The 13,448-nt window shown below is 38.3% G+C and overlaps 1 protein-coding gene across 1 annotated transcript in view; it reads right to left on the reverse strand.

The window, feature by feature from the left end:
• The window catches only part of Dpy19l2 (dpy-19 like 2), a 120,186-nt gene that overhangs the window by 76,338 nt on the left and 30,400 nt on the right, over window positions 1-13,448 (reverse strand). Inside the window, exons 5-6 of the mRNA XM_041656825.1 lie at window positions 2,415-2,535; window positions 88-181 (exon numbers count right to left, since the gene is read on the reverse strand). Coding sequence (XP_041512759.1) covers window positions 88-181; window positions 2,415-2,535 — 215 coding nt within the window. The remainder of the gene's footprint in view (window positions 1-87; window positions 182-2,414; window positions 2,536-13,448) is intronic.

Raw genomic sequence — 13,448 nt, forward strand, 5'->3', positions numbered from 1 at the left:
GCTTCCTCAAGCTTCCTTTTCATTTAGTCACAGGTATCAACCAGTCTTTATAGGCTCACTCTCTCTGCTAGTCTTTACTAGTCTTACCTCAGATAGGTACCATATATGAAGAACAATCCCATCATTAGTCCATTTAAAATAAAAATTACACCAATATAAAAGCAAGCTGGGTCTCCCAATCCTTTAAAAAATAAGACACAGATTTGATTAGTATTTAAGGAGTAAAATTATTTCAGAGCTTTATACTCAAGAACTCATAAATCTGCCAAAAGCATTTGCTTTCATGATCAGTCTTTAATGCTACAATCATCTTCACCTCCATAGAGGACGGTACTGTTTGCTGTCCTGGGGAAAAGCCATGGCCTCTCACACAGCCCCAACCCCAACAACATATATTTGGTTACATTAATACTTTCCCCTAATGGCCTGCTTCTATAATGTAATGGTATGTTGGGGTTCACATAATTGAAGTGATAATGCTACAGTTCAGTGTGGGGGACTTTCTGCAGAGCCACTTGAAGTCCCTGGAGCCACTGATTATTTTGTGTTTCCTAGGCTCTTGAGGAGTGGCATACAGTTCCTAACGTCTGGAAAAGCCTTAGTCTCTGTGATATGATCTAATCACTTCATCTGTTATGGTGTGGACAGAATGCTAGCATATCTGATACATGTAGTTGTATTTGTATGTGCATCACTTTCTGTGTGTTTTATAGTCATCGATTTACACAATTCTCAGGCCAGGTTTGAGATTAACTGGTATAAAGGATTTTTGTATTTGAGGAAACAATATTAAAAACCTAAATAATTTCCAAAGCTAATGCTGCTCTATCTGCTGGGAGGTGGGTCCTGTGACCCTGCTTGCTCTGGTTCATTAAGCCTTCCATCCCAAGACCACAGGGCCTCTGTCACATGCTCTCTCTACTTCCAGATACCATCCAGGCACAGTCGGTGTCAAGTCTATATCCAAACTGATCTTTTTCCTATTTCTATGCTTCTACAGCTATGTGCCCACTGATTATTTCCAGTTCTGGATCTTTCAGTTATCTTGAACCAATACATGAAGGGAAACAACATCCATACTAGCTACTTTTCATTCTCTGTCCATCCAAAGACTCAAGCTAGAAGCCAATAGTATGATTCTTCACTCTCCTTCTCACCCAAACACGCTGCTTCCAAAATCCAGACATTTATAGTGATCTTTCTCATGAACTGACCGAGAGGATATCAGTCATCTACCTGACCACATGGAAGCCACCACTGCCCTTACAAATGTGCTTTTCCTGCAGTTTGCAGTGATGCTTCAGGATGTAGATCTGTTACAGCACATCCGAAGATAAGAGGCAAGTAAGTCCCCAGCCAGTACATGGTCTAGTGTGCTCTGTCCTTGATTAAATTCCCAGCGCATCAACCTTTGTAGTATAGTATGCACTATGGTTATAACTGCTAACAGCCTGTTAATAGTATAAGCTCTCCAAGTTTAAGACCCATGTCTCTCCACTCTTCTGTGCACTCCAAGTACCAAACACCATCCTGCTCTGATTGGGAACTTAATATATACACCACACATCTTCAAGGTGATGACTTTTACCCTCAGAAAAGCTGACGATGGACACACTACAAAGTCTAGTGTTTGATGAGCCATAATTTCCATTCCTGTATGTTGCCAAATTCACGAAGTATTTCACTCCTTAAACATTCTCCACCAGTATCACCTTAGGCTTTTAAGGAAATCAATTTTTAAAAAGTACAGGAAATTCAATGTTTTTAATATGCCAAGAATTAAATAAATGTAGTAAGTAGCAATATTGTGGAAAATAGTCATGTGTGAAGATATTATAAGCACTTTGTGTTAGATCCATGTTTCTATGTGGCTATCAACAGTCTCATAAGGCATGTGGCAAACTGTTACATGATTCCAACAGAGTTTGATTTTTTTGTTTCTCCATTTTTGTTTGTTTTGTTTTGGGAGAGATGCCAATATAGAAGATATTCAGGGTGAGTTTCATTAAAATTCCTCTTACAGTGTGAACAAGGGTAAAGCAATATTTATAATAGCTGATTATTAGCATTAACTAATCTGTAACTATTATAAGTATGTATTTGACCCTTTGCCCCCCAAATGTATGTACTAACGTTGCCCCAAATATTCTTTGTACCGTCTCAGTCTGAAACAAACTCTTACTCAAAAGTGCCTTATGTTGGGATATATCGATGCTCAAGTTAAATTTTCAGTTTATACTCAAATTATTAGGGATGTGGCCTTTTCGTAAAATAACTATAAGGTGTGAAATACTTATTGTGATGGATCATTTCTTTACTGTCTTAAATAAAATTGATCACAGTTTATTATAAACATGGAAATGTGTCACAACATCAGATGTCTACGAAAACACCAGTGAGCATAGGACACATGCCTTCACAGCTCTGAACTTCACTAAGAGGCTCTATTCTGGTGACATTCCAGCAGGTCTTAGTTTCCAACCCAAATAAATCCATTGTTCCCACGATTGTGCGATACCAGTAGGCTATGATTACCTATAAAAGAGAAGATGAAAGAAAACATATTCTGATCACAAAGACAGCTTTTCTAAAATGCTACTCCTTGATGGTTGCTATAACATTATAAACCTAAGCAAATTTATTTGAGAAAAACTTATATTATTATATTAGTAATATTTACATAGATTAGTCAATTTAATTGTAGTAATATAACCACACAACCAAATATGAGAGTATAACTCTGAATTTCTTTATTGTTAAGACACATCATTTAAAAACTGCAGTACAATGGGGTAACAGCTCCAGGGCTCATTAACAACCGGAACACGGACAAGACCGAAGCAACTGGTTCTTTTCCATCTGAAACCTACGTTTGAAAGTTCTAAAGCAAGACAGGGAAATAAAAACAGAGAAAAATAAAATAACACAAAATGCTCTCTCTGGGATTTTTAACTAGGTGAATTTTTGATAAAAGGTATGAGAATTGTTGGTAGAAAGTAAAAAAAGAATTTCAAAAAAGAAACACATGGATCTGAGACTTAATGCTGGGAGTCACCTTGTCATCTCTCTGGCACTGACAGCATGTAGCTACACTTACTCAATGACACACAACTCTGAACAACCTCACAATGTTCTTTCTCAGTCCAAACTATAGATTTATACTTTTGTCTTTTAAAAATTACACGCTGTTAAAATTTTAACATTTTTATTCTTGTGACTTTTGCCATGCCTGTACAAAAAATACCACATTATATGTATATGCTAAATCTAGAATTATATTTCTCTTGGTATGAACTTTGACATAGTAAGGAAAGCAAAGCTTTGGAGTCAAACTTAACTCAAATTCTGTCTCTGGGGCTGGAGAGATATCTCAGTGGTTAAGAAAACACACTGATTTTCCAGAGAACTACAGTTCCATTCCCAGCACCCATGGTAACTAACAATCACCTATAATTCCATCTACAGGGGATCAGATGTCCCCTCCTAACTCTGCAGGCACTTTCACTCACACATGTATAAACCATACACTTACACATAATTAAAAATAAAATAAATCTGATTTTAAAAACTATTCTCACTCTGCATTTTATAATTTCCATGTTTCTGAGTGAACTTTCAGCCTCAAAACATCAGCTCGTCTTTCAAGTGAATTTAATAATAACCATTTTTAACCATGAAAGGAGTGAGAGAACTTCTGTGTAAAAGGCTGGCATAGAATAAGCATGAAATATATTTAATCTTCTCAAAAAAAGTTATAAACTTACATTTTTAACCCACAGATTAGATATTGACGATATAAACACAGAAAGTGGGAACACACAAAACTGTGATATTGTGTAGTCATCAGTTAACTTAGGCCTTCCACATTTTTCATCATCTCAAGATGGAAATACAACTCAGAACAAACCCCCGGCTTCAGGTCTTGACAATGCCATCATGTTTTAACAAGCAATTTATCACATTTTCACGATGACTTTTAAGGCATCAAGGAGGAAACTAAAAATACAGTAAACCTTCAATAAGGCTATGAGGATCTTTGCAGCAAGCCCATGTGTGTGTTTCTCAGGTAGCCTCACCCTAACCCATATAACACTAAGCTGTTAACTAAGACATACATACATCTCACAAGTAGCATCTGCTCTCCTGTATCCCAAAGTCCTCACTGCCGTGGCATCTGTGGACTAATACATGTATTCCACAATTAGCACTGCTAGTTAGCACTCTGTGGTAATTTCAAGTCCCCATATCTGAAGCCAGATTCCCTGGTGCACTCCAAGGAAGCCCTCCTCTTCCCCTGCCCATCAGGGCTCTAAGACTGTCAGTTGGAGATCTACATTAAATGCTTGCGCACCATGCTGGTAAATCTCACCTTTGTCTCTCTCTGTACTCTAACCTCAATTTCTGAGGAACTTCAGGGAAAATCTTTTAGCTCCATAAAAGCCCCTTCATGTGTTCAAAGCTTCATCTTGGCTCAGCTGAGCATGGATGACTTCTAAACCCCAATAGCACATCACCACTGAGTGGCCCCAAGACTGAATCACAAGCACAAACCCAGAAGATTCAAATCTTCAAAGTTGGGTGGCAGTCAGTAGGGATCCAAATACCCACCCAACAATGGCAGCACAGATATCCATACCAAATGACCCAGGCAATGGCCTAACCACAGATGCCCAATTTCTACTGTGGAAACACAACACAAAGAACAAATACAGTATTCTCGTAGTCATTCTCTTTGAGAAAAACAATTTAGAAGAGCCACAGTACAATAAACACAAAGCATCAGTTATAAATATGCACAAAGAATTCAAAGGGAGAATGAATAACCACCTAAATGAAAACCAATACAAGACAAACAGTTGAATAGAATAAGACAATTTTAGATATGAAAGATAGGATTCAATGAAGATTCTGTTTTATTATTTTTATTGTTTTAGAATTTCATACATGTATATAATTTGTTTTGAGAAAATTCACTTCCCATTCTCACTCTTCTGATTCCTTCCCTTTTCTCAACACCTCTCCCACCCTACCAACCTCGTGCGCTCTTTTTTAAAACCCACTCAGTTCACTTGCTGATTCTAGTTTTGAATAAATCTAATTCATCGCATAAATGGACTCAAGAACAGAAACCACATGGCATCTCACAGATACAGAAAAAGCCACTGACAAACTTCAAAGGCCCTCAAGCAAGTACCATGAAGGCTTCCAAAGGAAGGAGACAACCAATGTTTCTACCTAAGAACCAAGCATATCAAGGACCATAATGACATGACTACCCAGCAAAGCTTTCTTTCATCATCAATAGAGAAAACAAGATATTCCAAGACAAAAATAGATTTAAACAATACATATACACAAAACCATCTTTACAGAAAGTACTGGAAAGAAAATCTCAACCCAAGGACACCAACAACACCCACAATAGCACAGACATCTGATAACCCTCCACCAATACAACTCAAAGAAGGAAAATACACAAATACTACCACCAAAATATAATTGCAGTTAACAACCACTGGTCATTAATACCACTTAATATCAATAGACTCAATTCACCTATAAGAAGGCAGAGGTTAGGAGAATAGATACAAAAACAGGATTCAGCATTCTGCTGTTTACAAGAAACCCACCTCCACCTCAAAGACACACTACCTCATGAGTAAGGGATGGGAAAAGGTTTTCCAATCAAACGAACCTAAGAAACAAGCAGGGGTGGCTATCCTAATATATAACAAAATTTATTGATTTCAAACTAAAATCCATCAGAAGAGAAGGATAAAGACACTTTATACTCATAACAGGAACAATTCATCAAGATGAAGTCTCAATCCTGAATATTTATGCCCTTAATATAAAAGCACCCACAGATGTAAAAGAAACATTACTAAAACTCAAATCACACATCAAACCCCACACACTAATAGTAGGAGACTTCAACACTCTTCTCTCACCAATGGACAGGTTAGCCAGACAGAAACTTAACAGAGAAATAAGAGAACTAACAGAGGTAATGAATCAAATGGACTTAACAGACATCTATAGAACATTCCACTCAAACAGGAAAGAATATACCTGCTTCTCAGCACCTCATGGAACCTTCTCAAAAATTGATCACAAAGCAAATATCCACAGATACAAAAAAGTGAGAGTCTTATCAGATCACCATGGAGTAAAGATAGAATTTAATAATACTACTTCCCCCAGAAAACCTACAAACTCATGGAAACTGAACAGTCAACTTGGTCAAGGAAGAAATAAAGAAAGAAATTAAAGTCTCCCTTGAATTCAAATAAAATGAAGACACAACATACCCAAACCTATGGGACACTATGAAAGCAGTGCTAAGAGGAAAGTTCACAGTACTAAGTGCCCACATAAAGAAAACTGAGAAAGCTCACATTAGTGACTTAACCGCACACCTAAAAGCTCTAGAAAAAAAAACAGAAGCAGACTCACCCAGGAGTAGTAGAAGACTGGAAATAATCAAACTGAGGGCTGAAATCAACAAAATAGAAACACAGAAAACAATCCAAAGAATCAATGAAACAAATAGCTGGTTCTTTGAGATAATCAACAAGATTGACAAACCCCTATCCAAACTAATCAAAAGGCATAGAGAGAACACTCAAATTAACAAGATCAGAAATGAAAAGGGAGACATAACAACAGACACTGAGGAAATTCAGAGAATCATTGGGTCTTACTACAAAAGCCTGTACTCCACAAAATTGGAAAATGTAAAAGAAATGGACAATTTTTAGATAAATACCATATACCAAAATTAAATCAAGACCAGGTGAACAATTTAAATAGACCTATAAATAGTGAGGAAATATAAGCTGTCATAAAAAAAAAAAAACTCCTAACCAAAAAAAGCCCAGGACCAGATGGCAATAATGCAGAATTCTACCAGAACTTCCAAGAAGAGCTGATACTTATACTCCTTAATGTGTTTCACAGAATAGAAACAGAAGAGTCTTTGCCAAACTCTTTTTATGAAGCTACAGTTACCCTGATACCAAAACCACAAAAAGACTCAACCAAGAAAGACCATTCTCACTCATGAACATTGATGCAAAAATTCTCACTAAAATAATGGCAAACTGAATCCAGGAACACATCAAAAAAATCATCCATAATGATCAAGTAGGGTTCATCCCAGAGATGCAGGGCTGGTTCAACATATGAAAATCTATCAATATAATCCATCATATAAATAAACTGAAAGAAAAAGCCCATATGATCATTTCATTAGATGCTGAAAAAAGCATTTGACAAAATTCAACACCCCTTTATGATAAAGGTCTTGGAGAGATTAGGGATAGAAGAATCATACCTAAATATCATAAAAGCAATATACAGCAAGCCAATAGCTAACATAAAATTAAATGGAGAGAAACTCAAAGCCATTCCATTAAAATAAAAAACAAGACAAGGCTGTCCACTCTCACCATATCTCTCCAACATAGTGCTTGAAGTTCTAGCAATAGCAATAAGACAACATAAGGAGATCAAGGGGATTCATATTGGAAAGGAAGAAGTCAAACTTTCATTATTTGTAGATGATACGATAGGATACATAAGAGACCCCAATAACTCTACCAGAGAACTACAGCTGATAAATACCTTCAGTGATGTGGCAGGCTCTAAGATCAACTCAAAAAAAATCAGTAGCCCTCCTATACAAGAAGGATAAAGAAGAAGAAAGGGAAATCAGAGAAACTTCACCTTTCATGATAGCCACAAATAGCATAAAGTATCTCAGGGTAACACTAAGCAAGGAAGTGTAAGATCTATTTGACAAGAACTTTAAGGCTTTGAAGAAAAAAAATGAAGAAGACACCAGAAAATGGAAGGATCTCCCATGCTCTTGGATTGGTAGGATCAACATAGTGAGAATGGCAATTCTACCAAAGGCAATCTACAAATTCAATGCAATCCCCATAAAAATACCAACAAAATTCTTCACAGACCTTGAGAGAAAAATAATCAACTTTATATGGAAAGAAAACAGGATAGCCAAAACAATCCTATATAATAAAGGAACTTCTGGAGGCATTACCATCCCTGACATCAAACTCTATTAAAGAGCTACAGTAATGGAAACAGCTTTGTATTAGCACAAAAACAGAGACATTGACCAATGGAATTGAATTGAAGACTCAGATATTAATCCACAAACCTATGAACACCTGATTTTTGACAAAGAAGCTAAAATTATACAATGGAAGAAAGAAAGCATCTTTAACAAATGGTCCTTGCATAACTGGATGTCAACCTGTAAAAGAAAGAAAATAGATCCACCATGCACAAAACTCAAGTCCAAATGGATTGAAGATCTCAATATAAGTCCGACTACACTGAACCTGATAGAAGAGAAAGTGCAAAGTAGACTGGAATACATGGGCACAGGAAACCACTTCCTATGTATAACCCCAGTAGCACAGGCAATAAGAGCAACAATGAATAAATGGGACCTCCTGAAACTGAGAAGCTTCTGTAAAGTAAAGGACACTGTCATTAATACAAAAAGGCAACCTACTGAATGGGAGAAGATCTTCACAAACTCCACATCAGACAGAGGTCTGATCTCCAAAATATATAAATAACTCAAGAAACTAGACATTAAAACTTCAAATAACCCAATTAAAATTTGGGGTACTGAACTGAATAGAGAATTCCCAAAGAAAGAATTTCAAATGGCCAAAAGATACTTAAGGACATGTTCAACTTCCTTAGCTATCAGGGAAATGCAAATTAAAACAACTTTGAGAAACCATCTTACACCTGTCAGAATGGCTAAAATCAGAAACATCAATGATAGCCTATGCTAGAGAGGATGTAAAGTAAGGAGATCATTGACTCATTGTTGTTGGGAATGCAATCTTTTGCAACCACTTTGGAAATAAGTGTGGCGATTTCTCAGAAAATTGGGAGTCAACCTACCTTAGGATCCAGCAATACTACTCTTGGGAATATACCCAAGAGATGCCCAATCGTACTACAAAAGCATTTGTTCAACTATGTTCATAGCAGCATTATTTGTAATAGCAAGAACCTGGAAACAACCTAGATGCCCTTCAATGGAAGAATGAATAAAGTGTGGACTATATACACATTAGAATACTTACTACTCAGCAGGGTAAAAACAAAACCAAAACAAACAAACAAACAAAAAAAAACCAATGACATCTTGGAATATGCATGCAAATGGATAGAAATAGAAAACACTATCCTGAGTGAGATAACCCAGATTCAAAAATATGAATATGGTATGTACTCACTCATTAGTGGACTCTAGCAATAAACAAAGGACTTTGAGTCTATAGTTCTCAATCCTAGAGAAGTTAAGTAATAAGGTGAACCCAAAGAAAAACATATATAGATCTTCCTGTAAATTGGAAGCAGAGAAGATCACCAGGCAAAAGCTGGGAGTATGGGGGTGGGTTGAGGTAGGGGGAAGGGGAGAGGAGGAGAGAGAAGGGAGAAGAGGAGAGTTGGGGAGAGCTTGGGGGTGGGAGGGTTGAGATGTAGAAAGGGCAGATGTAGGAACAGGGATATATCTTCATTAAGGGAGTCATTTTAGGTTTGGCAAGAGACTTGGCTCTAGAGGAGATCACAGGTATCCTCGGGGATGTCCTCAGCTAGGCCCTTGGGTAGCAGAGAAGATGGTGCCTGAACTGGCCTTGTCTCATAGTCACACTGATGAATATCTTGAATATCACCAAAAAACCTTCATCCGGCGACAAATGGAGATAAAGATAGAGACCCTCATCAGAGCAACGGACTGAGCTCCCAAGGTCCAGTTGAAGAGCAGAAGGAGGGAGACTATGAGAATATGAGCAAGGAAGTCAGGACCACCCGGAGTTGTTCCACCCACTGAGACATTGTGCCTGAGCTAATGGGAGCTCGCCAAATCCAGCTGGACTGGGACTGAATGAGTATGGAATCAAACCGGACCCTCTGAATGTGGCTGACAATTGGGGCAGACTGAGAAGCCAATGATAATGGCACTAGGATTTGTCTCTACTGCATGTACTGGCTTTTTGGGATCCTAGTCTATTTGGATGCTTACTTTCCTAAGCCTGAATGGAGTGGGAAGGGCCTTGGACTTCCCACAAGGAAGGGTACGCTGCCCTCTCTTAGGACTGGAGGGGGATAGGGGAGAGTGAGTGGAGGAGTGGGAGGGAAGTGGGAGTAGGGAAGGAAGTGGAATTTTTGATTGGTATTATTTACAAAGTAATAAAAAATTGATGAATGTTGTTAATAATAAGGCTCTGCATCCAACTTCTCCACCAAGACAGAGTCACCCATTTCCTTCTCAGGGATTTAGGCCTGTGAGTCTCCTCCCCATTTTTGCCTTCTCCCCAACCACCAAGTCTAGGCAGAGTCTCGTTATGGAATATTATGTTAAAATGTGTGACTTTTGTTTATGTTGCATTTGTTTAACTCTGTGAACCTGTGATACTTTGCCTGTCTAGAACACCTGACGGTCTAATAGAGATGTGAATGCCATTAGTGAGGCAGAAAATAGAATAGATGGGGCTTGCAGGCAGAGAGAATATATGGGAGGAGAAATTGAGAAAAGAGATTAAGGGATAGAGAGAGGAGGAGGAGAATATCGGGGCCAGTCATCCAACTACCCAGAAATCTAGAGTTTAATAGTAAGATTTACAGAAGAGAACAGGAAAAGCTCAGAGGCAAAAAGGTAGATGGAATAATATAACTTAAGGAAAATCTGGCCAAGCTAAAGTCAGCCATTTATAACTAATAATAAGCCTCTGTGTAATTTATTTGGGAGCTGAGTGGTGGAGCCCAGAGCAAAACAAAACAAAACAAAACAAACAAACAAAAAAAAAACCAAAAAAAAATCATCATACTATTAGTACAGAGTCCCACAGCCAGTGTCCTGATTTTTCGGGTCATCGCTGTCTGTGCTGTAACTAACTTTTAGGCATCTGGCAGAAATCATCCCACCTGTGAGCAGCCACAAATCTCTTGTTGGCAATGTCCAATCACCACACCCAGTTAGGTATCTCATATTGTTCTCCATGGTCTAGCCCTGCAAGTCTCTCTTCCATTACCTAGCCAGGCTTCCTCCCCAACTGGGTAGATCTAGCCTGGTTTTCACATCCAGAGCACCAAATCAAGTCTGATCACCCTTTGCCTGTACCACAACCTACGTCCAGGTATCCTCCATTATCCACACAACTTGCCATCACCCACAGTCCCCTTCTGAAATACACATAAGCTCCCCATTCACAAGATCTTCCACATCTTTCTTTAAGGCCAAGCCCTGTGAGTCTCTCTGACTGTCCCCTTTACACACCCTCCTCAACCCACCAGACCTAGCTTGAGTTCAACAACCAATGCCCTGGCCTAGCTTGCCCTCCTTGCTGTGCCAAAACTGATCTCTACGCTTCTGCAAAGACTCTCCCAACCTATACCCAAACACTATAGCACAGGCCCTTGACATGCACAACCCACCTCTCCACCTAGCCAACTCTTCCTGCACATTCCTGGCTTCCACCAGGAGATACATCCTATACACCAGCCCTTCTCCCTCTCCACCTGACTTCATTCCACTCATGACGTTTTCAACCCATAGGTCCAAGTCCCACAGTATCCTATCTTCCTCCCCAACCTGCTCTGTCTATGTGAGATACAAAACTGACAAAATAGTTCACATGCTAAGATCTCATCATCAAAATGGAAATAATATTAAATACCAATCAAGTGCATCTTCTCTTCAAAACCTGTCTGTCCTGGGCACTCCCTGGGAGCCCACTAACCACCCTAGACAGGAAGCAGGCAAGAGGTCTTCACACCTTCACTCTCCCTCCTCTTTTCCAAATCTAATCTTCCAGCCTCAGCCCCAGTTCTGTGGCAGACTACATGCTGAATCCTCTTCTCCCTCTCTGTCCCTGTTCCTAGGGGACTCAGCAGATCCTGGTATCACACCCTGCTTTGTTCTCTCCTGTAGTACCTCCCCAAACCATCTCATCCCTAACCATCTGTCCCAACACCAAGAAACACATTCTACCCAGAACCCCCAGTGGTCACATGAAGAAACATTCCCTACCAGGTGACACACAGCAACCACACTCTTGTAAGAACCAGAGAAGGCAGCAAAAACCAAGGAAGGGAACACCTACCCAACAAAGATGAGACCAGGTAACAGCACCTAGAGTCACCACCTTCCCAAACTAAGATGCTAGACACCAGTGTAAAGACACAATTGGTGGCAGCCAGAACAATATATTTCTAATAAAGCCCAGCAACCTTACTACAGTAAGTTTAAAAAAAAATGCAACATGGCTGAAGCACAAGAAAAAGACATCAAAAGAGCTTTTAGGAATATTTTAGGAGTCCCCAAAGAGGAAATTATTAAATCTATTATAGAAATCTATGAAAACACAAACAGTGGAAGAATATAAATAAAAGAGTTTAATACATGAACTCTGAAATAGAAAACCCAAACTGAGAGAAAACTAGAAATGAAAAATTTAGAAACTCATACAGGAACCTCAGAAGCAAGCCTTATCAACAAAATACAAGGAATGGAAGAGAGAATCTTAGGCACTGAAGACAAGCTATAGGAAATGTATAAATCAGTCAAAAAAGTATAAAATCTATAACAACCAGGAACAAAACATCCAGGAAATCTAGAACACCATAAAAAGACCAAATCTATGAGTTCTATCATTAGAGGAAAGAGCAAAAATGCAGGTAAAAGAAAATATTTTCAACAAAATCATAGAAAAAAAATTCTTCAAAGTAAAGATGGAGACACCTATCAAAGGATAAGAAGCATACACAACAGTAAATTGACTGGACAAGAAAAGATATTCCCCATATCACATAATAATCAAAACACTAAATGTACAGAACAAAGAAAGGATATTAAAAGATACAAGGGAGAAAGACCAAATAACAAATAAAGGCAGACCTATTGGAATAACAATGACTTCTCAATGGAGATTCTAAAATCCATAAGGGCTTGGACAGATATTCTACAAACCCTAAGACAGTGATTCTCGGCTTTCCTAATGCTACAATACTTTAAAACAGTTCCTTGTGTTGTGGTGACCCCCCAATCATAAATTTCATAGTTGAAATTTTGCTATTATTACTAATCACAATATAAATATCTGATATGCAATATATCTGATATGTGACCCCTGAAAAAGGATTGTTTGACTCCCAAAGAGGTCATGATACACAGGTTGAGAAACCCTGCTCTAAGAGATCACAGACTACTATATATATCAAAGCATTCAATCATGTTAGATGTAGAAAAAAGACATTCCATGATTTTAAAAAAACTAAGCAGTATTTATGTATAAATCTAGTTCTACTGAAGATGCTAGGAAGAAAACTTCAACTTGAAAAGGATAACCACACCCAATAAAACACATGGAATAATAAGCCCAGGACAGCAAATCAAA

This window comes from Microtus oregoni, unplaced genomic scaffold (assembly GCF_018167655.1).
Source record: "Microtus oregoni isolate MIOR12 unplaced genomic scaffold, Mior012 000008F_ref0000371, whole genome shotgun sequence".
Taxonomy (NCBI): domain Eukaryota; kingdom Metazoa; phylum Chordata; class Mammalia; order Rodentia; family Cricetidae; genus Microtus; species Microtus oregoni.